The sequence below is a fragment of the Drosophila gunungcola genome, unplaced genomic scaffold, assembly GCF_025200985.1.
Source record: "Drosophila gunungcola strain Sukarami unplaced genomic scaffold, Dgunungcola_SK_2 000018F, whole genome shotgun sequence".
Taxonomy (NCBI): Eukaryota; Metazoa; Arthropoda; class Insecta; order Diptera; family Drosophilidae; genus Drosophila; species Drosophila gunungcola.
The window spans coordinates 689,450-716,888 of record NW_026453200.1 but is presented as its reverse complement, the minus strand read 5'-3'; the positions used below and the strand labels follow the sequence as shown (position 1 = coordinate 716,888).

Genomic DNA, 27,439 nt, shown 5'->3' with positions numbered 1-27,439 from the left:
CCTTAATTGAGGCCCTGATATTCACAAAGCGTTGTGGCTTTGCTGGACTTTTTTACTTCTCCGGCTTACCAACTACCATTTAATATCAGTTACACAAGAACACTAAATCAAATTGTGTGAAATTTTGACGAATCAAAGGTTCCAAGGCATAGCCAAGAAAACGAAGTCTGATGATTGACGGCGTTCTTAATTACGTTGCCCATATGATCACAGTTACCTATTTTTTTTTTTTTTGCTGACAAAAATTCTTAATACACCACTGCATCATAAAAAAATAGTCCTCGGCTTGGGCCATTTTCCATGTCTTTTGAATACGATGTCAACTTTGAAGTCTGATTTCCCTGACACAATTTCTCCAATCTTAAAGTGCCTATAAAAATAAAATCTTCAACTGAAGCTCTTTAATTTTATGTTGCACTTTTAGAAATAGACCAGAGCACTGAATTTTTCACACCTTCGACTTCTAAACTGCAATTTCTTTACTTATAGTCGGATTTCATTGGCGCACTAAATCGCATTTAGCATAATAAAAATAGCAAAATAAAATAAATGCGACTACAAACCATTCGCCCTGATCGTTTTTAGAAAAAATACCGATATTTTACGATATTTAGTTAGTGGCGCAATTTTTTTCGAATATAAAATCTATTTTGCATAAAATCCTAGTGGCAATACTGCTGAAACTCTGGCAGGAAAAAACTACCACATATACGGGGATCCTTGCTCTATTTTGGAATCTGTGGTGGTCTCCTTTGAAAACCCGTCAAACAACACCATCAGCTCCCCTTCCAAGTTTGCAAATGCCTTGAAAGGATTACGTATTTCCAGCTGTGCATTAAAGAGTTCCGTTGACTCACTTATATTCATGATTTTTAATTAGTTTCGTTTGGATTTGCGGCAATTCAGAAGTAAACAAAACGAGATCAGCTGTTTGTGCCATTCACATGTCGTAGTAGCATTAGCTAAATGAGTCAATGGAATCAGGCACGTTTAAAAAGTCCACTAAAATGTTAAATGTTCCAATGGAATCAGTCTATTATTACTCAAAATGTTAAAAGAAAAGTCGAAGCATTGAATATAAAGCAGAAATTCTTTGTAAGAATTCGGGTTTTTTTTGTTTGTACACTGGTAATGTGCCTATAATCTTGGTATTTGTGAAAATCGTTATTTCAAACAAACACTTTAAGTACCGCGAATTGCCATTAAAATAAAAATTAAAGTAACCTAAAACAAATTTGCAAATGAAAGAAAATAAAATAAAATAAAACATTGCATAGTTTTGAGAACGCATACATTTAATTTATAAAATCTATTGTTTTTTGTACATGTCGAAAACAATAAACTGAAAGATCAATTAATTTTAAACATATATAACATATTTTATGTTTAGACGCCCGGCTTGCTTGCAAATAAAAGTAAATGAGCTCAGAATATAGCGGGTGTCAACTTGCGATATTAACAGTTGAAGCATTTATCGATATATTTTAGTTTGCAAATTAAGTGTGCGAATAAACTAAGTACCACTAGATTAAAAACTATACAAATATTAACGCTTAATTAAACGAAAATAAATTAACTCGAAGTAACGCAGCTTTGAACAACAGTTTCGTTATACTATAAAAGGAACTGATTCTCCTCATCTACTGCGTCCGGGGAAAGCGCTTCCTGGCTCGGACAAGTTTTTCTAAATGCAGGGATGTACATATGTACATATGTACATCTGCATACTGTTGATTGTTATTTGTGCGTAAGGTGTTCGGGGATGTGCTGTGCTGCGCTGCAGCTGTGTACATGTGTCTTTGACGAGGAAGAGTACTATACACAACGGAACAGATGCCAACTCACTCGTTGCAGGGTTGACCAACATTCTTCAAGGGTGCGTTCACTGATCGCGGCTGCGCTGCTCGACCGGGATAGCTGAAGCTGAAAAACAATCGGAGGTGTTCGTTGTTAATTACAAATAAGTCTGGCGGGTAGTATTCGTTTCTTATTTACGGTAAAGTTAGACGTGAACTTTGAAATGGCGAACCCATTTCACTGATTCAACGGTGTGATCAATGGTAAATCAAAGAGTTGCTCAACCAGTGTTGGGGAATCGCTTTATAATTTCTACTCAAAAGTATTTCGCAATTCAATTTTTCAGTGTATGGCTTTAGATGCAAAATTTGATGAATTTCATTTTTATTACGTATTACTTCATTGCATTGGTAAATTTGTACACATTTACGTTTACTTAATAACTTGTTTTATTACTGTCTACATCTAGGTTCAACTACCTTCCTGCTACCTTCCTCGACACTGGTCATAGATCGAAATATCATCATTATACACAAGCAAAGTGCTACTTAAATATATCTTCAATAACTTCTATTCAAACTAATATTTGTCCCTTTTCTCGATTGGTACTTTCAGACATGTATGCCATTTTCGGCAGCATATTACATATTACATCATGGCATTACATATACATCATTTGTTTCCAGTTTCTTGCTACATTATCTAGGCTCAAATACATGTTACCTTCCCCAATACTGGTCAGCGCTTCAAAATTAATAAATGCATTGTTTTGTAAGAAATTCATCATGCACAAGCAGTGCATATTTCTCAAAATAGTTGTAAGTGTGTGTGTAAAAAGATCTTTACAAACTAAATTTTGAATAGACTTAATATACTTATATTTAAACTACTATTTGTTCTTTTTTATGATTGGTACTTTTATTTAAGTTTAAACCATTAATTTCTTTACAAATTTTAAAAGCAACAGGAAAGCAAGCAAACGTCGGCAAGCCTAAGTTCATATACCCTTGCAGCTTTTGCAAAAATGAAATATTCTTAAAAACATTTAAAATAAGATTTGTTTGGGTATATGCTTAAAACATTGACGCTATGATGCTTTTCAGGTCAAATATTCGATATATGAATGTTTTCCGAATCGAATAAAATTAATAGCGTAATTGTGAACTATTAAATTATTACTAAGTCAAAATAAATTAAAATTAAAAAAAAAGAGATGTTAAATTTAAAAAAAAATTTTTTTAATATTTTTATTGTTTTTATGGGAGCTATTTGAAATATTCGTCTGGTTTTGGTGAACTTTAAAACGTAATTCTGAAATATTTAATATCTTGAAGAACTATAAAAAAATTTAAAAACTGCAAAGTTATATTATTTTTCTTTTATTGTATAGCTACATGCTATAGCCGCCCGACCTGGCTCGTTCCGACTTATATTCTACCTGCCATAGAAAGACAACTTTTGTAAAACTTTCATGAAGATAGCTTTAAAACGGACGGACAGACGGACATGGCCAGATCGACTATCCTAGTGATGCTGATTAAGAACATATATACTTTATAGGGTCGGAGATGCCTGCTCCACTGTATTGCAACCTTCTGATTGAATTTTTAATACGCTCTGCAAAGGGTATAAAAATATGTACAACCATCACAATCCGCCCAACCTAACAACAATAACTGGGACCTATCCTAACATAGTGTTTATAAATAGCGAAATTTACTTAAAAGTCCATTGTAAATTTCATAATAGTTCATTTGTTAAAAATTCTTAAACGTCCCTGGCTGCAATAATAATAGCACTTTCACTATTTTAACAATTGTTTCTAATAAAACCATTAATTTTGAAAGTTGTGAATGAAAAATAAAAAATTACATCGTGCTCCTTTTCACAGTCAAGTGTCATTGTATTTACGTTAACGATCTAGATAGGCGATCGTTAATCGAAACAAATCGGAACGAATACAACACAGTTCAGTGCCCTTGCGGTGTTTGTTTTTGTTTTTAAATTTTATTTCTTATTTCGGCGATTTGTTTTCTTGTCCATATTTCCGACTCAAAGTTTTGCGCACTGTGAGGCACTTGTATATCATATTAGGCGGCTTTTTGTATCGGTAAGATGCACGAGCGACACAATGCTATCAACTGCATCAGCACTGAAGGACGCCCCTTCATATTAGATTTGTGGATCGGAAAGATTGTCGTTGTTAGAGAAATTCTAGCGACGAGAAGGCATTTCAACCGCGACTGCCCTCAGTGGATACAGGTTAGTGGTGGTGCTTCAAAATTACTTGGGTTCGCGACCACGAAAATAGCTGGCGCACGGACAAACTGATTTTAGTTTTGTTGGCTTGTTTAGCTACGCGAAGCAGACCGGAGCACACAACCTTACGGTCTGATGTCCTTTGAACTTCTGCCGGCTCGGCGAAGTATCATCAGCAAACGGGACACTGCGTGAGTGCCGGGGGTTCTTCTTAAACTATCCTGTTTTGCGGCGTCGTCGTCGTCGACTTCGTCTCTGTCGCTGCCGCAGTTGAGCTTCTAATTCGGCGTCTCTTTCTCTATGGGCTATTATTGTTTTCTTGAAGAAACAAGCACAGACGGAGTTATAAAAAACGACAGAAAGAAAAAGCTTCCGAAAGAACGGCATCTTGCGCTCTCGTTTCTCTTTTCCTAATGCACAGAGTGTGTGCTGGGGTGGGGGGTGAAAAGAAAACAAGTCCAGGGAAAACAAAAATTATGGCAGCGGCAGAGTTTTAGTCTGGACTAGGAACAGTGAACTGCCTTTTACGTCTGCATGTATGTGTGTGTTGTGAAACTGAACCTGAACTTGCATCCCCTTTTCGGTTCCTCGTAACTTACTGTAGAACTGTAGATGTGAGCCGAGGTGAAGACTCTCGCACACCAACAGACAAACGTGCACCCGCTCGTAGGAGGAACATTACGCGAGCCAGAAAATCGACAATGGGGGTTACTTCAAGAAAAAGCATAGCTAAAAACTAAGCAAAGAATAAGACTGCTCTTTGTCCTTCTCTCTCGTTCCCTCACACCCAGTCACTCGGGCAGTCGCTCTCCCTCTCCCTCGCTCTCACTCCCTGCCCACCGACAACTTATCGCCTCATGCTCTTCTTTCCCCTAACGTTACTAATGAAACATACCTACACCCATTCACTTTCCATTACCCCTCTCTGATTTCCAAACCCCTTTCTCGTTCCAGGCGCGATTTTGAGGCGCAGAGAGACGTTCCAAGGGGCACAGGAACGAATGATGTCAAAAGAGAAGGGCTGTCGCTGTCGCTAAAGCTGTTAAAGCGCCAAGAAAACTGGCGCAGGACTAAGGCAGCTGGCCCCGCTCCAAAGGCGACCAAGTGCTAAACAGACACTTGAGAGTTTAGCGCACTAGTGGACGTGGCCGCAGCTTACCCCTTTGAACTGGAACGAAAGGAGCTTTCGAAATTTCCCTCGCGTAAGGGAGGTTGTTTTAACGTACTCTTAAACTAAGAGTGCACAGATTTAAGAGATAGGAATGATGGGTCCTTGGGTCAAATGCAAATTCCCTGAAAAATAAATGCCATAGAAAGAGAATCCAAATTGAGCACACTCTCTTAAAAAAAATATCAGTGGTCAGAAAGGAGTTCACTTTGAAACTTTTGTGTAAAATGAAAAGACCAAAACATTCAAGGTCGTTAACGACGTAAAAAGTCTATTTTTTCTGGCCCAAAAAGGGCACGTACTGAAACATTAGGGCCAATCTTCTATTTTAACAATTATTTAAATCATACAAAATAACTCATAACGAGGTAATGATCGAACCTTCAACATAAAAATACCAGATATTTTGTGACGAAAAATGAATAAGCATTCGACTTAATAAATACACTTTTTAAATGTTCCCAGTCGGACCGCTTCTTCCAGGTATTTTGCCCACACAGGCAATTTTATCTCAGCGTGCCGAATGTTTTACAAGCAGCTTAATGATATCGTTGCGCGATTTAAATAATATTAGAACCGTAGTTCTGAGCAATTAAACATTAACTTGTATCGAAGTATTTCGAATCAATTAAAATAACTGAAAAGTTTTAATTTTTTCATATATTTTCCCGATTTTTTCCATGAGAGCTGTATCATATAGTCGTCCGATCCAGCTCGTTTTAACTACTAATAATAGCTTTAAAACCAGTGCTTGAGTGTACCTTGGTACTTTTATCTAGGTACGTACCAAGGTACATATTTTTGATACCTTATAGCTAGCCTAGGTTAAAGAATGTCGGGCTACCTTTTACCTCACCTGGGTTAAGATTTTTATCTATCTTAAAACTTTGATATGTTAGGTATTTAGGTACTGATATATTTTTTTATGTTATTTGTTTTCAAATTAGCTTGATTGAATTTTGTATTTTCGTTCATATGCAAGAAATATAGTTTTTCTTTTTAGATGTTTCTGCTACATCATTTAATTGCCAGAACGTATACACAATATCATAATTCATCTACAACTTCGTGAAGAACAAACTGACCTCAAAATTAAAAGAAAAAATCTATTAAAAATCTGTTTTTTTAACATTTTTTGTACCTTTTACCTTAAATAGATTCTTGACAATTTCTGTACCTTTTACCTTAGCTAGGTACTTATTTCTCAAATACCTAGATCCAAAAAACTAGTACTCTTCCCAACACTGTTTAAAACTGACAGGCTAGTTAGTTATCTAGAAACGAGTGGACAAACAGACGGATATGGCTAGATCGAAATTCCTAGTGATGCTGATAGGGTCGGGAATTTGTCTCTCTGAATGAAATTTTAATACCACTTGTAAGCGATAAAAAAATAACGAGAAAGTTGTCTGGCTCCCAACATTTAATTTTTCATAACTTCGTTTTTTTAAGATATTTGCTTACATCTTGATCACTTTTTTATCTGATTTCATATTAGTTATGCTTAAATTAGGAAGAGTTTTGAATTTAATTTAAAAAAAAAATAAATAATATTTTACAAATATTCAGTAAAAATGTTTCTTCTTTTAACCTGAAACCAATTTTTCATAACATTTTCCTCACCAAATTTATGGTGCATAGGACGAAACTTTTGCTTAATAACTTTCGAAAACATTTATGCTATATAGGTAAAAGTTAAACAATTTTTAAAAATTTGCCAAAAAGTAAAAAAAAAAAATTTTTTAGCATTAGCATTTGACAATTATTTGTTAATCACATAAATGTCTGTAGCTTTACTAGATTAAGGTTTAGCTATTTTTAGCGATTTACCGCTTAAAAGCCCAACACATGAAAAATTATTCCAGAATTTTAAAAGAAGTCCTTAAAATTTGTTGAAACCGACAAACCAACACGGAAAAATTTTCATTTTGAGAAATACAAAAAAAAATTTTTTTGAATAGCTTTTGAACGCAGTGAATTCGAAGCGTATTTTGAACAAAATTTAAACCGTGTGAAAGAAGTGGGCTCAAGAACTCTACTTAAAAAAATTGTAGTATGTCACTTTGACCGCCCTTTCTCCTGAACCAATGAAATTTCCCAAAGTCTTGGTATTCATTCCCTGTTTCTTTAGCGATACCTTTCGATGGGTGTCTTACTCGTTACGATCGGACCATCACAGCAGATTTTCAATCTGCGGCTTTATAAAGTAGTCTCCTATGCACACGCTCTTGGTGCGCATCGTCACTACATGTACTGCCGTCCATAGCGATACTCTTAACGTTTATTATTAATAAAAGACTATGCTCTCAAGATCAAATTTGTTTTTTTTTATGTAAATGTTTATTGGTGATTAGCGCACTGTTACCCAAAAGGCAGCTTAAACTAATCGGTTACTAAGATAAACCAACTCTCACTTGTATAATAACATTATTCGGGAACGTGCAATAGTTTGTATAGGAAAATAAATTAGTTCCTAGCGAGCAGGCCATTTCAGTTAGTCTGCCTCTCCGTCCTTAGCAAAACTTTGTATGTATTGGATCTAATGAAATTATAAGTTTTTGCAATAATCGAAGTATTAATATAATCGAATATTACTTATCAAAAGCTTGCAGTCTTTTCTTAAATATAGAAACATATTTTTCCTACCTTCAAAAAAATTCTAAATTCTAAGGAAAATATTTCCTGTGTTTTAAAAAAAACTTTTCTAAAAAAAAATTTTTTATAGGTAAAATCACCCATGCTTTCAGAAAATAAATACACTAGCCTATTCTAAAATTAAGCAAAAACGTCTTTAAGTTAAGAAAAATGTAAAAATGTATCACTTTTACAAATCTACTTTTTTATAATATAGAAATTTTGTTTCTATTATTTATTTCTAAAATGAAGAAAAATGCCTGTATAATTAAAAAAGAATTTTTTAAAATGTTTAATGTCTTGGAACATCAAACATTGGGTAGCTATTTTGGACCCGGGTTCAAATCCCCTACTAAGTATTTATATGTAAATTTTTTTTGAAAATGTTCTGTTTCTATACCCTTGCAGATGGTATTATAATTTCAGTCAGAAGTTTGCAACGCAGTGAAGGAGACATTTCCGACCCTATTTTCTATTTTGTAATAGACTTTTTTGGCAGTTCAGAATTACGCTTTTATTTTATTAAAATCGGAAAACGATATCATATAGTTGCCATAGGAACTATAGAATAATTAAGCTGCAAATCATCATAGCTTCAATGTTTTTAAGCATATTCGCAAGTAAATAATAATTTGAATTTTTTCAAGAATATTTAGTATAAGTCTACGAATCCAAAGGTCCTCGGCTCAGATCCAGAATGAGCCAAGTTGGCCCGAAAAAGAAGTAAGTTTGTTTTTCCCTTTCCTATCATAACATTATAATTTATCGTATTTCCTTTCTTTTCATTCCAATTACAGGGAGAGGAGGGTTCAGGGGCACATAAAAAAATTAGTAAAATACATCTAAAATAAGGGATTTAAAAGGGTTAAGGGTATTTTTTTAAAACCTTCTTCCTGTAATATAGACAAAATCGACCATAGATCCAAAGTCGTAGGCGATTTTCTAAAATTAAAGGCGGGTTTCTATGCTTTAGAACAAGCATTTTTTGAGTGTATCTAAACTTCTCGAACAACCTGTGTTGGCTTAAAGCAGTTGTGTGGTGTCGGGGTGCCCTGAACTCTTTTCAGAGCACAAAAATCGATAATACCTGAATTTCATTGGCCATCTTGTCGTTGTTGTACTTTATGTCGGGCGTCGTGCTGCCGCCGGATGGCGATGAGGAGTGCTGTGGCGACTGTTGGCCTTGCGACAAGGTCTTGTCGATCATTGTGGGTCGGGGTCCTGTCCCTGTTCCTGCTTCTGCTGCTCCTGCTGCTCCTGCTGCTCCTGCTCCAGTTCCCGTTCCCGGTGACATCGGCTTGCCCTGCAGCGTCTGAAGGCCTCTTGCCCCCATCGCCAGTGGCTGGGTCCGCGGATGGGACTGCGCCTCGTCGGCGCCGAGTCCAATGGTCAGCGACCGACCCTGTCCCTCGGCGTCGCCCGCGTCCGTCTTTCTCGCCGGCGCCTCGCCCACGTCGTAGAAGTCCGCTCCCCCGCCCACGCCCCCACCGTACGAGGGCTGGCTCTGCGTCTGCGTCTGCGCCTGCGCCAGCGGCTGGTGGCACTCGTCCAGGGGCTGGTGGGCCGGCGTGGCGTCCATCTCCTGCTTGGGCTTAATCCCGCACAGGGCGTTCAGGGATCCGTGGCCGTGGCCGTGGGCGTGGGCGTGGCCGTAGCTGCGGAGCGTGCCCTGCGCCTGGTCCCCCATGGGGGAGAGGTTGGTCTGCAGGGCCGTGGACTTGAGGTGGGCGGCCGCAGCGGCTGCTGCAGCCGCGTTGAACAGCAGGTGGTGGCTGCTCAGCTGCGGCGACTGCGTGTTCCGGAAGGAGTCGCCCCCGTACGACTGCTGCTCCGATTGCTGATGCAGGATATGGCCGGATCCGGATCCGGATCCGGACCCGGACTCGACCTTGCTGTTCAGGGGCGGATGGGGGCTGGAGACGCCGATGGAGCCGCCGATGGAGCCGCCGATGGAGCCGCCGCTGTTCGCCGTCACTGAGCCTCCCGAATGGACATCGGCCATGAGCTCGTGCTCCTGCGGAAGGGAGTGGTGCAGGGTGTGGTGGGCACCTTGCTGTGGGTTCACTGGCGAGTTGTACTGGTGGAGCGCCGTTTGCAGGCCGAAAGGGGCTCGCGCCTGCTGCCAGAAGTCTGCGGCGTCCATCTTAAACATTCGAAGCAAGTTGTCCGGGAGATGGCCAATATCTGTTGCCCAGCGCGCTGGGATTGGCCGATCGGTGCGATCGGTGCGATCGGTACGATCGATAAGACCTTTGCCTTCGATCCTGCTTTCAAGTCTGGGCTGCCAACTGCGAATGGTTTGGGCCTGGCCAAAGTACCTTAATCTCATATCATGTCACTGCCTGCAAGACAAAGAGTAACGCACAAGAGACTTTAAAACAATTAATAGGTGCAGAGGGGAATTCGAGACCAGAATGTTAATGAGTCAGCTGCACCGTGTTATTTCAAGATAAATACCCAGATACTCGCATATAGATTTATTTTTATAACGAATTTTAAGTTACATACACTGTAAATTTTTATAATTAAGATTTTGATCAATTTTAAGCCACCCCATCATAATTGTAAAAAAATAAAAAACAATACTAAAAAATATATGGCGCAAATTGATTAACAGAGCTTTAAAGAAAATAAAATATTTGGAAAAAAACGACAATGTCATGTTTGTTTATAATTATAATGTATATATATACTATAATTATCGGTTTAAAGTATTTTTCAACGAACACAAACCCATTTACTTTACTATCAACAATTTAAAACCTACGATGCAAATACTTTTAATGGTCATTTTTATTTTTGGAAGTAAATCAAGACTTCTTTCCTGTAGCCAGATATTAAAAAAAAATTTTTTTATGTTGCATGCCACGCTCGTTGGGCTCTAAGGCTTTACCAATTGGTTGTATATTATATAAAATATTTGTTTATTTTTTTAATCGTTACAACACAATTTTCTTCTTTTAATTAACTTCTCCAAATAATCTTCAAATAAACTCATATTTTCGGTAGACACATTAAGCCTTTTTTATCGGAAAGAATGAGCAAAAAAATCGAAAGGAAAGCTAACAGTCTTTAAACCGACGAAGTTGTTCACAGGCAACGTTGGTTAAGTAGAACCTTTAATTTTATCTCGTGGTATTTATAATTGGCTAAGATTGTCTGGTAAATTTTTTAGGTATATAATATAATAATTTAATAATATAATGAGCATTTTTATATTTTAATTTTTAGAAATCCATTTTAATGATTTATGGACTTCTTAATGACTGACAATCTTTCAAGTGGGCCACCTAAACTCGAAGATCAGATTTTCATGAAATTTTAGACTTGTTGGGTTCACAACAAAAACAACAAAAATACATTTGGGCCGGTTTTGAGAAATTCGAGGTTAAACGTACGTTACAGGCGTTCGAAAAATCATTTTTGGTCTCTTTTTTGAAAAAGTTGCACTTACTCTTTTTTAACAACTTCTGATTTGTAGCAGCTATTTTGATGATTTCTTCAGCATTAAGTGCTTAAACATATCTCCCGTAATATATTTTAATTTAAAAACAACTTTTTTTAAATTGTTTTTTTTTTTAAGTGAATTCTTGGTCGATGTTTTTTAAGCGAAATGGAAACATTAGAAAGGGTTTTATAGCCAAAAATAATTTTTTGATGATCAAGAGTCAGAACGGTTTTCTTCGGTTTTTCAATGTCCAAGTAACATGAGGACGCCTCCTAGTCATGGAGTATTAGTGTACTTTATTTAGGTCTCCTGTACAAATTAGTACCGACATCTAACAAAAAAACTAATATTCTTAAAAAGCATTTAAATTTTGATTTATAAGCATATATGTTTAAAAACATGAGGCTATGATGACATTCACCTCAATTGCTCTATGGTTCCTATGGCAGAGAGCATGTAGTGCTCTTTTTCCGAATTGAAAAAAACAAAAGCGTAATTCTGTATTATTAAACCATTGCCATATTCAAAAAAAAATGAAAAATGTAAAAATGTTAGTGCATTATAAAACATTACTATATCTCGAGGAATTAAAAACAAAAAAATAAAAAACAGGAATGTCACAAATTTGTTTCTGTTACCAGTTTACACAAAGAAAATGTTTTCCAATCAATTTTTATTTGTGTATTCTATTATTTCTTACGTAACATTGTAAAACAATGTTGTTATGCCTGGTAAGCAGAAACTATATCTATAAAACTTTTGTACCTGATGCCGATGACAGTGCTAGGTTTTACTTAATATTTTTGGTTACCATTGGGTACTGTAGCCCAATTTCAATTTCTTTTTGAAAGAGTCGGTTTTTTATTCTATTGTGAGTTATTAGTATTTAAAAAACTCCGAAGGTTGTTACTTTTGCTTGTGTTTGTAATCTTAAAATTTGTTCATTAAAAAAAAAATGCTTCTACTTTCTTTTCTACTTTGGCTGTTATAGCCTAAGAATTTTTCAGAATTCGTTCTGAGAAAGCTTTAAAATTTATTGATCTAAAAGTTTTTTAAATGTTGTGGTATCTTTTATCTGTATTTTATGATTATGTATAAGAAAAAATATTTGTTTGGCTTGATTTTTGACCAAAAAATATTTGTCGGTGGGAAAAACTTCGTTTTATTGCTAAAACATATGTTTATGAATCGGTTTACCCGTGTCCAGTGATGTTGGTCACCGACTTTGAAAACCCCATTTTGAGAAAAACACGTTTAAAGTTTGTAGTTTTAAGCAGACTGTTAAAATTTGTTTGAACCATTAAAAATATTCACCGGAACGATATGAAATGAATAAGCCTCCGCGATATTGGCGCTCATTTTGGCTTTTCAAATATTTTGAAACTTACTTTAAAACTAAACAAGAAAGGAAGCAAACTTCGGCAAGCCGAAGTTCATATACCCTTCCAGCTTTTGCAAAAATTAAATTAAATAAATAACTTATTAAATATTTAATTAAATTACGCCTTTAATATTATTAAAATCGGAAAACGATGTCATATAGCTGCCATAGGAACTATCGAATAATTGAGCTGCAAATCATGATAGCTTCAATTTACAATTATCAAAACTATAGCAGAGTGTTGCAGGGGTCTAGCAAAAGTCTAAAATATATAAAGAAATTAATGAAAAGAAAGAAAATAGTATTGTTTGATCTAGGCAAATAGAACTGCAGAGACTAAAACCGAAATAATGGAACATACTCCACTTGTGGTTAAAAAATAAATAAATAAATAAATAAAATAACGCTCTAGTAAGGCGCGCAACCGAAAACCGTTAAACAGACAATTTTAACAGCTTTGTGATGGTTAGGAAAACCAGCGGTTTTTTCTTCAGGTCTAAAGATTTATGTGACCCTCTACAGTTTATAGGTCCCTGAAAAGTCTATTCAATGGGCCGTAGAAGGTCAGAATCAATATGGTCTAAAACTATTTCTTAAGCTTTTTTATATATCTCATTTATATATTTATTATGACCGCAAGACTCAACAAAAGTGTACGGTCCTTTTTCTTTAATGTGTAGTCCAAGCCCGCAGCTAAGATTTTTGATACTTAGATAAATAAAGGCACTTATCTTTGCAAATCCAAGATTACCGAACGAAATCTGCAACTATTTTAAGTTGATTAAGTTGTACGCAATTATTGATTGCTCAGAATTAACATACATAGCACAATTTTGCAACTTGATAGTGGTCGAAAAAACTTTCTGGCTTTTTAATCACTAGCATTATTCCAAATAATTAAGACAAATCTTAAATGTTAATTAAAATAAATAATCAGGAAAGCATAAAATGGAAAATAAAAAAATAAAATAAATTAGTAACTACAAATTAGTAAACAATTGCCGCAAACGAAACGCTACGAGAATAGTATGTTTATATAAAGAACGAACTGAAAATTTGAATTATCGTTTACAATACTTAATTGAGTATCAATACTCGAATTTTTGGGGATTCAGTGCGTTTCTCGCCCGTTTTTACCTCTTTGCGAGGTTGTTTTGATAGTAAAACAAAATAATGGATATCTGAATGCACGGCCTCGATTACGGTTACGGTTACGGTTACGGCCGAGACTTTGAAGTTGCTCCCAGTAAACAACTACAGATAACCTGGCGGCGCGCGAGTCATAGAAAAACTAATTTGGACGCCGCGTCGGCCAAGTATAAATATGACTGTTGCTGGGGGTTCAGACACGTCTCGTTTAGAAATAGAACTTGTACACAAAAGTGGAGTCGGCTTCAAGTCGAGCCATCGCCTTCGCCATCGCCTTCGCCATCGCCATCGCCTTCGCCTTCGCCTTCTCCGTCGTCATCGTCGTCGTTGGCGGCGCAAAGGCAGCCATCAAAGTAAGCCAAACGTCTTCGTTTCAGGACGCGGCGCTTGAACCTTCGGCAAACGTCTTCGTCGCATCTTCGTGTTTGCCGAAAGCAACACCTACACCAACACCTACACCAACACCTACACCAACACCAACACCAACACCAACACCAACACCAGCACCAGCATCCTTGTTAACCGGGAGCAGTTTCCACGATATCGATGCTCTCTTTAACTTGCTCTTAGTTGGCAATCGGACAACATCGGGACAATGGTCAGCCGTAGTTCATTGTGCTATACAGTATGTGCAGTGGAAGTCGGGGTATGATCGCATTCAGAAATTACCTTGAAAACATGCGTTGATCCTCAGTTGTGGTTGGTGGACGATGAGCTCGCCAGTCGAATGGTTAGCGTTCCTCGAACAGCTTGTGGTTTTCCTTACTATTTACTTTTCACATTTGACGTTTCTTACGGTCAATAGGTTATAGTTATGGGTTTGATATAAATTATTTTTGATGTGTTATTGAAAGTCATTTAAACATAAGGCCGGAATAAGGCACACGTTACGGTGTCGCGATATATTTGTTACGAAAAGTCATTAATCGCCTGTTTTCGGTGTAACTCCAAAAATTACAGTACTCCCCCTCCATGCCGTCACGGAGCCAGATAGGATTTTCTTTCTTATAAGCTTTTAATTTTTGTAAATTTTAAATCACAATTTGTTACCCGATATCTTTACTTATTTTCGCGCCCAAAAAGTAACACCTAACTATCGGATTTGTATTCTTCGCAAATACAAATAGTTGTTTTTTTCTCACTTTATACTACAATTTAAGGTATATAAAAATATAATTTTATGTAATAAAGTTTAAGAGGGTTTTTAGCCTGGGTCACCAAATGTTGGTTACCGTTACCAATACGTTTATATCAACTGACTTAAATAGATATCTTATTTTAAAAATCTCTCATTTGTTTTACTGAAATAGGATACTATAGTGGCTTAAGTGGATTAGTTGGTAGCGTTATACAATTACGATATATATCATTTTACGTACTGCTGTCTAGATTTTATCGTGTTACAGTTGATACTTTTTGAAAATTGCTCTTATTATAAGAAAGTAATAGCGCGATTTTCTTCTGAAGTGTGTAATTAAATATGGACATGAATATAGCCTCTTGAGTGTCAAATGCTAGCTGTAGGGTATGTGGTATTCCAAACTATCTGTTCCGGTGTCAGTGTGTCTTGAGTAAGCATTCAGGGAATGTATTTTGTAGCTGTGGTTATGGTTCCTCTTCGATAACTTGGGAAATCTCGGTAAGGTCCGAAAAACACAAACTCTTTACTCTCTTTTAGGTATAGAATGTTAGCTAGCTTTACAATTTAAGCGACTATTTTATTATATATGTACACAAATAATTCAATTATTTTTAAGTCCGTAGCCTAGGTCGGATTTGGTTCAAATCCTTACGCAATCCTTACTCAAACCTACAGAAATCTATTAAAAGTTAAGAATTTTTTTCTGCATAAAATGGTTTATAGTTTGCATTGAAGTTCCTTTTGTATTTCAATAAATTTCTAAATTTTCTTCGCAATTAATTTACGTGGTTTTGTACTTTTGATTTCAATTTTGCAATATTTTTGTTTGTTGTAAATTATTTTTTCGTTTCATTTGTCTAACATAGAAATTTGAGATGGTTTTTAACGGTTTTGTTCTCGTTGGTCGGCTTTTATGTTGGGTTACATTAATTTAGTTGTTATAATTTGTTATAATTTTTGTAGACTCGTGTTAAAGTTAAAGTTTGATGTTGATATTCCGATTCGGTAATGTGAGTACAGAAATCAGAGAATTAATTGCATCTGTTCTATTGCTTTTTAAACTGAAAGATGGTTGGGTTGTTGAGTTAAGTCGGATGATTTATCGCTTTTTCTGTTGTTATTAAAACGTTTTTGGTCTATTGTTTTTGTTGAAATTATGATGATCTGAAATTAAATTTAAAGCAAAATGTGTCAGACTTCAATCTGATGCAGTAAAACACAAATGAAAGTCCCAAGTTGAGCTAGGTCCCTCTGCACATGGGCTAAGCAATTCATTTGTGCTTTTCTCCTTTATCGAACAACATTGTTTTTCTTTTTCGATTAATTTTTAGCACAGTCCGCAGTTATTTTAAATCTTTTTATGCACATTTGATAAAATAAAAATGCTCCGCGAGGTCAGGACGATCCGCAGTCGGCTGTTCTACTCCATGGAATATTGCGTTTGTGAATGCCGCATCCAAAATAATTGAGAATAAAAATCATCGCCTCGGAAGTACGTTGTTCGGCGAGCGGGACAAGGGACAGGAGACTGCCAAAGGGGGGAATGACTGGGAGTCGGCGGTGTGCTTATTATAATATAAAAATTGTGTGTGTTAAACAAAAAGTGACAGCAGCGGCAGCGACACCAGCAACGAAAGCGGCGGATGTGGATGTGGATGTGGATTCAGGTCCTTGCACTCGGACAGGACAGCGCCGGCGCTCTTGGCAACTGCAGTTGCAACGCCAGTTCCTTTTGCACTTGCAGTTGCAGTTCCGACCACACTGAAAGAAATTTGAATCTTCTCCAGGCGTCCCATTTTATTAATCTAAGAAACGACCTAGCTCACACAGTGATGACAACATAAAACATTTGTCACAATATAATATCCGATAGTACTCCAAAAGAATAGTCCCCCATTCCTATTCGTAGTCGTTTTTCAGACTAAGAAACCATTATCGCGCTCGTATTCTGATCATAAATGTTAAGAGAGATATCGGATAACACCAAGCGACGTTTTTTCGAGTAATATTTTAATCGAATTTTGTGACCAAATGCGCCCCATCATTTAAGAAATATTTATCTGAAAATATTATTTTTTGTATTCATCGCGTTGGCCTACTCTTAGCTTTGCCAAGTTATATAAATAATCTCATATATTTGAATGATAACAAGGTACATATGTGTGTGCAAACATGTTTCACAAAATCCTTGAAACTTGAAAAATAGTGTATGTAGATGTGATTCTTTAAATATTAAACTTGATAAATAGTGTACATACATATGTAGAGAGTTGACACTTTTCAACATAAAAAAATATTGTGTATTTTATGATCAACTGATTTAGCCAAGTTCATCTGTGGACCCCACATTTAAATGGTATAAAATTATGTTCATACATACAGACATACATGTTCTCGATCGAGTTTCTCCGAGTGCATTTAACTGCATGCTGCCGATGCCCACAGTCCATTCGTTCCCCGCGAATGTGAGAGTGTGTGTGAACCAAATACGTCTGGCCCATGCCGCGTTTCAGATGCGTTTTCGTTGCATCATCCCTTGCGCCACCGCCACCCCCGCCAACTGATTACTCTCACACAGACAGGCGGAGGGTCAGCCAGTGCTGTTCTGGTCATCGCTGCACTTTCCGCAGTAACATCCCTTATGGCGGCGGTGCAGCCGTGATGACCACTGCAACCACCCAGTGAACCCCATCCTCGCCTCTCCTGCCCGCTGCAACCACAGCAGAGCCGGGTGGTCCTGGTCGGTGGTATGCAAATTTGTGCATGATTTAATGTCTACTTCAAGGCCTCTCTGGCACCTCCTGTCCCTGCTCATGTCCTGCTGTCTCCCTCCTTCCTTCTGGTTGCCACCGTCTCGCACTCTTTTACCGACTGTTTCTGTCTAGCTTGTGTTTGTGCGCTGCACTTTCCATGTGTCTGCGTGTGGGTCTGTGTGGGTCTTTATGTGTGTGTGTTTGTGTGTGTGCATGCAATCTCGATGCATTTCTGGTCGTCGTCACGGTGTAGCTGTATGTATTTAAATGTTTATATGAAATCCTTATGTACAACGGTAAACATGTATGTAGCTCTACTATCAAACCCTGACTGAATTGGATTTATAACGGTAGATATTTAGTAAATACGCAAGCATATATGCTGCCATGTACAGACATACATACTTAGGCGGAATTAGCTGCCACCGCTGCTGTTCAATCGATTTTAGTCTCTTCCCAGTCCAAGACATATCGACCTCTATCGATTTTCTTTAATATTATACATATGTACATAAGTACATACGTATGTACATATTTTGACGGCAAACTGTAGCGAAGCTCTTCTGCTCTACAAGGTCCCACAAGTAGGAAAAAACGCGAGCTTCGATCAGTTCGACTAGCTTGACAATATTGAGCTCCAATTTGACTAGTTTTAAAAACTCATGTTTCAAGAGACAGACTTCTAATATACTAGGACTAAATTCTACATACGACTCCTTTTTTGGAGTTTAACCAGCTCTATAGCGTTTACAGTAAAAGTAATGATGTAGTCTTGTTTTAAATTCAATTATATAAAAAATTCAAAATATCGTATTTATTCAACAAAAAACTGATAAAAGGCACTGACAAAAGCTAGCACACGATCTGTTACTTAGCGCTTCTATGAAGTAGTGCTCATATTTATGTATGTATGTACATACATTGGTGCTCATAGACTTAGCCACTGCCAAAATGACAAATGTATGTACATATGTACATATGTATGTATGTTTAACCGCCGAATTGTAAATCTGCTGTGGTGGTTCAATCGGAATGAGTGGTATACCGAACGCTTATTTAAGAAGATTAAAAAGACTATAAAACTTTTTAGTAGAAGAAAACGGTGAAAGCAAAAATATATAATTTAGAAAATTGTCGATGCTAAGACTGGTAGGGACAAAATTTTCCGGTTTTTGGGATTTTACATCTTGCTGAAAATTCGCTTGATATTCGATGCTACGTTCAAAATTTATTAAAACAAGAAAAGAAACAAACTTCGACAAGCCGAAGTGTATATACCTTTGTTGATATTATAAAAATTAGATATTCTTTATTATTATTAATTCATTAATTAATTATCATTATTACGATTATTTTCAGCTAGATTATTTGATTATTGATTATTTGATTCCTATGGCAGATGTCATTACTATGTCTTGGTCTACAATAGTTATAGAATTATTTTACATTTTAATTTTTTTTCACTTTTTTGCTAACTATTTAAAAACGACTCTAAAGATTTTTTTTTACTTTTTAAGTGTATAGCCCTTGAGGTTTCTTAACTTTTGATGTAAAATACGTGTTTCTAAAAGCAACAAAAACGGCAACTTTTCTCAGTTCACAGAAGTAAACGCTGCATGATTAAGAATTTACTTCTAAAAAATGTTATAAAAAAACGTTTCAAGTTAAAGAAAGAAATATTTTCACTAAATATTTGAAAAATATAATTTACTTTTTAAAGATTAAATTGAAAACTACTCTTAATTTAAGCAAACTTATATGAAATCACACTTTGCAAACAAGTCTTGTTGTTCTTTTGGGAGCCAGACAACATTCTCGTTATTTTTTATTCCTTTGCAAATGATATTCAGTCAAAAGGAGACATTCCCGACCACTATAACGTAAATATATTCTTCATCAGCATCTCTTGTTAGGTAATTTAATGTGAAAATGTAAAAATAGTACCAAAGTACAGAGAAAAGGTTTTTTTTTTAAATAACTATATTTCAATCAAAAACTTTTGAAATAAAAAAAAGACAACCTAATAAGGTAAAAAGGTGGTGACAATCGATCCTTCAACATAGAACACATCTGATATCAAATTTTGTGACGAAAATTAAATAAACATTCCACTAAATGTTCCAACTTAGCTGGGATAGAAAATGCCTGTGTAGGCCAAATACCTGGCTGAAGAGGTCAGAATGGAAACATCACGCTGCTCTTAACATAGTTGGTCCTAATACAACAGTTTTGAAATTAAAACAATAAGTAACTTTTAATTAAATAGCCGTAACTTTCCTTAACTTTTAATATATATTACAGATGGCCTTAAAAAAAAGTTGTTTTCAAAAGTTATTAGGCAACAAAAACTGCTTCTTTTCTCAGTTCAGAGCAGCTATGTACATATGTATATTAATTAAATAAAATGGTATTAAAAAAAAAAATTTAAAAGTGTATTTATTTATTTGTTAATTTTTCGTCCCAAATTTTGATATGAGAAATGTTGAAGAGAGGTTAAGAGATGTTTTTCATAAACGCATTTCGTAAGTAAAATGCTTTTGTTGCGCATATGTATGTATATATTTTACTAAATTTTGGATCTTCAAATTTCCCTGCGTCGTAATTAAATAATACATAATATATGTACATCATAAAAAATATAACTAACCAAATCTAAATTTATTTTAACCTCTAATTGTGTAAAAAAGGAAACGCCATTACCAAAGTCCCCTTATCTAAGCAATTGTATACTTAGTTTATTAAACACCAAGTGTGTGCGTGTGTACATGCATAAATGTATGGACAAATCTAACTGCAAATGCATACATACGTATGTATGTGTATAAATACACTCATAATTGGTATGTATGGTGCGGTGTCAGTGTGTGCACGTCCATAACGGTGCATTTCCACTCTGTGGCGAGCCTGCACGAATTAATACTTATAAATTAATAAACACATTGCGCGCATCTTTCCCCATCTCGCTCTATACCTATGTACTATTACCTATGTGACATATGTATATGTATGTATGTGTATTCGTTCATCTGATAGATATACTTGAACACAGAACCAGATTAAACATATTAAACGAACATGCACAAACTTAAGATTATGCGAATGTGAAGTAATCCCAATCAACGCTTTGTTTGCTCATTGTATTCATTTATATAAATACATTTCTTCTTCACTTAAAAGGTTGTACATTAATTTTCTTGATCAGCGTCTACACACAATGTATGTACAATGTACATACATATGTATGGTTAAATAAGCTGTGAGCCACTGTATGAACAGCTTAGGCGATCTAGCCATGTCCGTATTATCTAAATGTAAGGAAGACAATGCTTTAAAAGACGATCTCATTCGACACTCAGCAAGGGAAAATATATACATACATACATATGTACATAGTTAGGTACATATAGTGAACTAAGGAGAACACGCTGCATGAAAAAATACGTAGCTAGGTACATGCAGTGAAACTAAAAGGACCCTTGTTATGATACAGGAATCAAAAGAAAGAACAAACTTTTTAGGATAACAAAATTACTTCAAACAAGAAAGGAAGCTAATGCAAAAATTAAATACTCCATAAAACATATATGTACATACTACATACATATGTGATGATTTTCAGCTCAATTATTCCATTGTTCCTATGGCAGCAACATGAAAACGTTTTCCGTTTTGAATAAAAATAAAAAGGGTATATCAACTTCTTTTCTTGTTTGAATAACTTTTGAGCGGATTTCGGAATGAAGGTATTTTACGTATTTTCAACAACATTTTAACTTTCGTATATTGATCGCTATTTTTCCTGAACCAATAGATTTAAACAATAACCCCTATGTTTAGGAGATCAGTACATTACTAGTTCCAATCATGCCATGACAGCAGATGATGACAATGGACGGTCGCCTTGCGTCTACGTAGTGACGATGAGCACCGGAAAGTGTGGGCAAGGAGACTAATATCACTAACCATTGTGTATCACTATGTTGTGCTACTATATAGGGTTGGTAAAACAATCGATAGCACTATCGATACTATCGATGGTCGGACAATTTAGCAAAAATTGATGGTTTGTGCCCACCATCGATACTATTGCTCTAGAAAAATAATTTTTGTTAATGGTATTTGAAGAATATTAGGAGTTTATTGCGGTATATTTCTAGGAACTTGCTTTTCAACTTTAAGGTCACACAGCATTTCCGAAAAGTTTGAAAAGTAAATACAAAGCGTCAAATAGAATACAATTAGAACTTTATTTGTTTTTATTGATATTTCGTTCTATTTTTTATCGATAGTATCGAAAGTGGCCACTATCAATAGCCAAAACTATCGATATTGCACACTATCGATGTTTTAGCAACCCTACTACTATATATAGCCGCAATATTGAAAATCAGCAAAGAATAGTCCGATGTTAAAAGATGACATGGCAATAAAAAGCTATTGCTTTTATAATAGTTGGTGAAGCTTCGACTCTTAGAAAGTCAATTGGTTCAGGTGAAATGGGGGTGAAACATTTGTTTTTCTAATATTGGTTCGGAGCAAAAATTCTAACTTTTATGGCATGGTTGGCTTTAAATACGAGCCCAACGACACCTCAATCATCTCAGTCCGATACTGAATTTGAATTTTTCAAAAGAAAACTTTTGTTTTCCTGTTTGTTTGTTTGCTTGTTTAAATCAAATTAATGTTTTAGGGTGCCGAAACTTCAACAAGCCTAAAGCTACGGATATGTGCTGTGTGTGAATTTATAGTTAAAATTAAGTGTGTGTGCTCACATTTTACCAATTTTTCAAAAACATCAGTAACGATTGTTTTTTATTCTCAAAAAGATGACGCAACTTTTGATATACAACACATTTTTCTCTTAAAATTCGCGTATGGCAGATCTTTCAGATCTTTATAATTGTCTACGTCAGAATAATTTGGCTATGAAAAATTCCTATTGGAGCTTTTGTAAGTAAAATATAATGGAATCGGTAAGCCGAAGTTTATATACCCTTGCGGTATTGCAAAATTAAATATTCTTTCAAACTTCAAAATTTCAATGAAGATGATTTTCATCTGAATTATTCGATCGTTCCCAGGCAGCTATGTATGTGACATCGTTTTTCGATTGCAATTAAATTAAAAACTTAATTCTGAATTGTTAAACCATTACTATGTTTTGGTTTCATACACAGATGCCGTAAAGGTGGAATAATGTTGAAAAATATTTTAGAAATTTGAACTTAGATAGATATTTAGCACTTTTAAGATGTGATCGTCACTAGTTGTCTGCCTCGTTAAGACGTAAGCCATTGTTTTTGAGAAGTATTACAATAAATTAGACTGTATATAGCTTAAATTTATTTTTTGAGTGTATGCTACAAGAAATAATTGTTGAAAACCGTGTTTCAGTTTCCTTATTACCGCTTAAATATGTATGTATCGTCTATTAACCGTCGGCAACAGCGGGAATTCGTACATATGCCGTGTGACAAGTGCAAATACAATTCGTTTTTCATAAATAATAAATCCTACTTGTGAATATGTGTGTTTATATTATATATAACTAAACATATGAAGAACGCTTCGTATGTACTCATGCATATAAGTACGGCAATACTTGCACGCATACTTATGTACATGGTGGGCTCTCCTTTTTGATTTCTATGTGACAATATTCAAACATATGATTGTTTTCATACATTGGCTTCCGCGATTTTATTCTGACTTATTGAAATCCTTTTTAAAAAAGTTAAAAGAAAACGCAGCCCTTATTTAAATTAATAGTCACTGACATCATCCATAACTAAAATAGTATACCTGCTTGGGGTAATAATGTATTCCCGCAGACCGGAAAATCTGCACGATTGTGCACTTTTAAAATGTTTTCATTCGGACCGCTTCAGACAGGTATTTAAACTTTTTGCCTATACAGGGATCTTCTATAGCAGCGTGCTGAATGGGAACATTTAACAAGTGTATTTATTTAGTCGAATGTTTTTTCCTTTTTCGTAATAAATTGATGTCAAAAATTTCGTATGTTGAATGTGCGATCGTAACAATGTTTTACTTCGCAATGAGGAATTTTTGTTTGATATCAGAAGTTTTTGGTAAAAATACGCTCCCTATAAAGTACACTCAGAAAACGAATTGCCTAAACTTGAGCCTTTCATATAAAACTTAGAAAAACTTGACCTAAAACGAAGTTTAAGGCAATACATTCCTTAGGAGTCAATTTAAGTAATGTCTTCCTAAATTTTGTATGAAAGGCTCAAATTTAAGGCAATTATTCCTGATGTTAAGGCAATTTTTCCTGAAATCAAGGAATTTCGTTTTCTGAGTGTAGGAGTAAAGGAAAAAAACGAATAATTGTTAGTGTATAGCGAATTGTGCCCATCGAGCTTACCTGTTGGGCCGGCCCTAACATCTTCCATTGCGATAAAGTATATGTTCTTGATCAGGATTAATAGCCGAGTCGAACTAGCCATGTCCATCAGTCTGAGATTTAACGTGCAGTGCAAGTTTATTATAGACGTGGCCACGCCCACTCTAACGCCCACAAAACGCCAAGTCACTCTGAGACACTCTGTTAAGGCCAGACATTTTTTTAAAATCGAGATATAATGGCAATTATATTTTGCTATCACGTGACTGCATATTTGAAAAACGGAGTATGAAGAGCAGCGGAAAGCACACATACTAATAAATGCACGCACCTAATTTGTGTGAGTAATTTGCACGAGGAACCTTGTCAATGTGTGTGTGGTTTTATACTGTCGTGTGAACTCTACCGCTTCTCTGTATAAGATAGAGTCGCTAACTTTTCATGGGGTTTCATGGATTTTAAGGCTACCTAAAAAAGTGGTATTAATTTAATTTTGTAATTTTCATAGTGTTAAGTAGTGCTGCCCACAACAAATAAGCTTTTGTGTCGCTGCAACTTTCAAACGAATGAACAGATATTAAACATAACCTAGATAAACTATAAATACAGTTTTTCCAAACAATTTTTATGAAATTTATTTTATTAGCTAGGCAGGATAGGACTAGTAATTGTTGTAAAACCACAATTTAAAATAACTTTCTTACATCGATTTTATTGATAAGAACCATTAAAAGATTAAGGGAATAATCATTCGAAAAATTTGCAAAAAACTAAAATGACAACTTAAGGTTAAAATACTTATTTTAACTTAACATTATACTTGTTTTATAGAGTCCCAATGGTTTGCATTAATAGTTATATTCGAAATTTATCAACAACTATAAATATTTTTAACAAAAATGTAAGTTTAAGTACACTTTGCACTGAAATTGCATACAAAATGTTCGTACATTTTTTTTGCCCACTGTATATGTATATACATATAAGTATGTATGCATAGATATAATTACCGGAGGTGCACATGTAAAAGTTTACATACATTTGTGCATACCCACGACAAACGGTAGGCATACACACACTTATATATGTTTGTCCATGTACGTTATACATATTTTAGATAAAATGATTCAAGTAATAATTATCCATGTACATATGTACACAGGTGTATGAGGATGCATGGATAGATATACTATAGCATTGATTTTAAAATGCTTATGTGTACTTCTATAAATAAAAGCTACTACTACTTACAAATTAAAATGTATAGAAAAATTGGGCACGCAAGGAAAGGGAGGTGGTGCAAAACAAAAATTATGTTCGCTGAAACGAAATCTTCCATATTTTGATATGGATAATTTATGGAAGCCTGCACCAAAAGAAGATTAAAACGAAATGGTTTTATGAGGTATAAGAAAAACTATTAGTTTAAGCCAGAAGCTCTTAAGCTTTACGATCAGCAACTCCCGGGCCCAAGCTACATATTTGGATGTGTCATTCACAATAGGTGTTGTGGGTATTGGAATACCTGAGATTTCTAGGTGGGGACTATTGGGACTGTTTTGGTTCTTAGAACATTTGTTTAGACCGTTCACTCCGACACGATTTCAGTTCTTGTTCCGGTTTTCACAGCTTGAGTTATTCATTTGATTTGAACGATCGGAGCCAGTGTATTTAAATTCAATTTTTAAATTTATATTTAAATTTTAACATTTTTGTTATATAACTATACATGTCTTGATGTGTTGCGTATTTCAAAATTCAATAAAACACAGTTGTAAAGCCTTCTTGGTAATAGATACCCCTCACCGTTAAAATTATTACGCCTAGTTATTTATTCATAAATTTAATCCAACATCTGATTAGACAAGAGCTAAAGACTAAACTTCTTGATTGTAAGTTTTTTTAAGTTACATTTTGTATTTGTGATTCAGATAAATGATTACATACCACTACTTATCCGTTCCTCTGTCAACCAAATTCGTAATAAAAAGCTACGACAAGCCGATGACACCGATAGCAAAGTCCTATACTCCATAATTTTATATTTAAATATTTTTGAGTTGAAAATGCGATCGTCACTTTGTTCTGACATCCCACACGCACTGAAGCGTCATTTGCAGTCGGCACCTTCGAGGGGGTTCAGAATGAGGATTTTTGCCAACGAAGACTTTTCTCTTCCTTTAGGAACAATTTTTCAAACTTAATTGTTTTCCAACTACTAACCCTGAAATCTGAAAATTACTGCTCCTCATAGAAAAGTTTATACAGATCTTTGCTGTTACGAGGCCAATGAGATTTTGTTAAGCGTTATAAGAATATATCATATAAGATCAAAAATCGTTGAGAACAAGTTCTTGTGGCTGGCTGGACCTACAGTAACAAATAATTTAAATTTGCTAAATTACCTAATGAGCATGGCGGCATAGCAAAAGTTTACACAGTAAAATAAATGCTTAAGTTAATGCGGCATGCCTTAAAAAAACGTCTGCTTTGTTATATTTGATGAAATTTCGATGGTGTATAATGTAACATTGCAGTTCATATATTTACGTTTATGCGAAATATTTGATACACTAGACCATGATGGCTGGTTTGAAAGAATAAATATTTTATTACTTGGAGTTTTATTAAAATTAGACCCAGTTAGTGAGCCTTCTTCATTCGTTAATATGTCCAGGAAAAGATTTCATAAACACGTTTTTTGGTTGTACGATGAACCAACTAAAAATATCAGACAGCAATCAGTTCAAGAGCTTTCAAACACACTAGCCCCCTCGAAAGATAAAACGTTTTAGACGAGAATGATTATCAGCTATTATCGAAAATGAATATGGAAATAAACGGCAATACAATTGCAACATGTCTTTCCGAACTTATTAAATTCATTCAAAAGCTGCCAGCACATACAATATGCTTATTTCCAACAAGGGAACAATGTACAAAGTTATCGCGAGAATGTTGGGGCCTGTTCCCTCAAAAAAAATGTTTCTAACATAAAGCTTTAACCGACGCTTGAGCTGCCATTCAAAGAGCTAAAGCCGCAAAATCTTTGAAAAATCGTAGAAATAAAGAAAGTGGTCAGAAACAGCTATTTTAGCGGATACTATAGAAGTAAAAAAGGGGCAAATATAATGTTACTTAGTAATTTAGACGTTGGTCTAGAAAATGGCGCAATAGGGATCATTAAAAAACTGCAAATAAAAGTTAATAAAAGGAATTTGAAATTGAGCGTGCTGAATCGAAATTCCAGTTAAATCAAAATGTCCAGGGCTAACACTCACTTCTGAAGTTGTTGATATTGGTGACAGTGTTTTTGCAAAGGAAAAAACATATGTTTCGTAA

The 27,439-nt window shown here is 35.4% G+C and overlaps 1 protein-coding gene and 1 long non-coding RNA gene across 10 annotated transcripts in view; one reads left to right on the top strand and one right to left on the bottom strand.

Moving 5' to 3' along the window:
- LOC128263759 (zinc finger protein 592) overlaps window positions 1-16,569 on the bottom strand; it is a 39,612-nt gene extending 23,043 nt beyond the window's left edge. Inside the window, exons 1-4 of one of the 9 annotated variants that reach the window (XM_052998924.1) lie at window positions 16,344-16,569; window positions 14,506-16,141; window positions 8,946-10,200; window positions 1,822-1,923 (exon numbers count right to left, since the gene is read on the bottom strand). In XM_052998924.1, coding sequence (XP_052854884.1) covers window positions 1,822-1,923; window positions 8,946-10,187 — 1,344 coding nt within the window. In that variant the 5' untranslated portion in view covers window positions 10,188-10,200; window positions 14,506-16,141; window positions 16,344-16,569. Of the gene's footprint in view, window positions 1-1,821; window positions 1,924-3,669; window positions 4,293-8,945; window positions 10,201-13,824; window positions 13,973-14,505; window positions 16,142-16,343 lie in introns of those variants that run through there. The other 8 variants (XM_052998926.1, XM_052998925.1, XM_052998927.1 and 5 more) reach the window with 8 other exon arrangements.
- Window positions 2,015-2,901, top strand: LOC128263762 (uncharacterized). The gene is made up of 3 exons (XR_008268512.1): window positions 2,015-2,060; window positions 2,144-2,207; window positions 2,267-2,901. It is a non-coding gene; the product is annotated as an uncharacterized LOC128263762 (long non-coding RNA).
- Window positions 16,570-27,439: the final 10,870 nt, after the last annotated feature.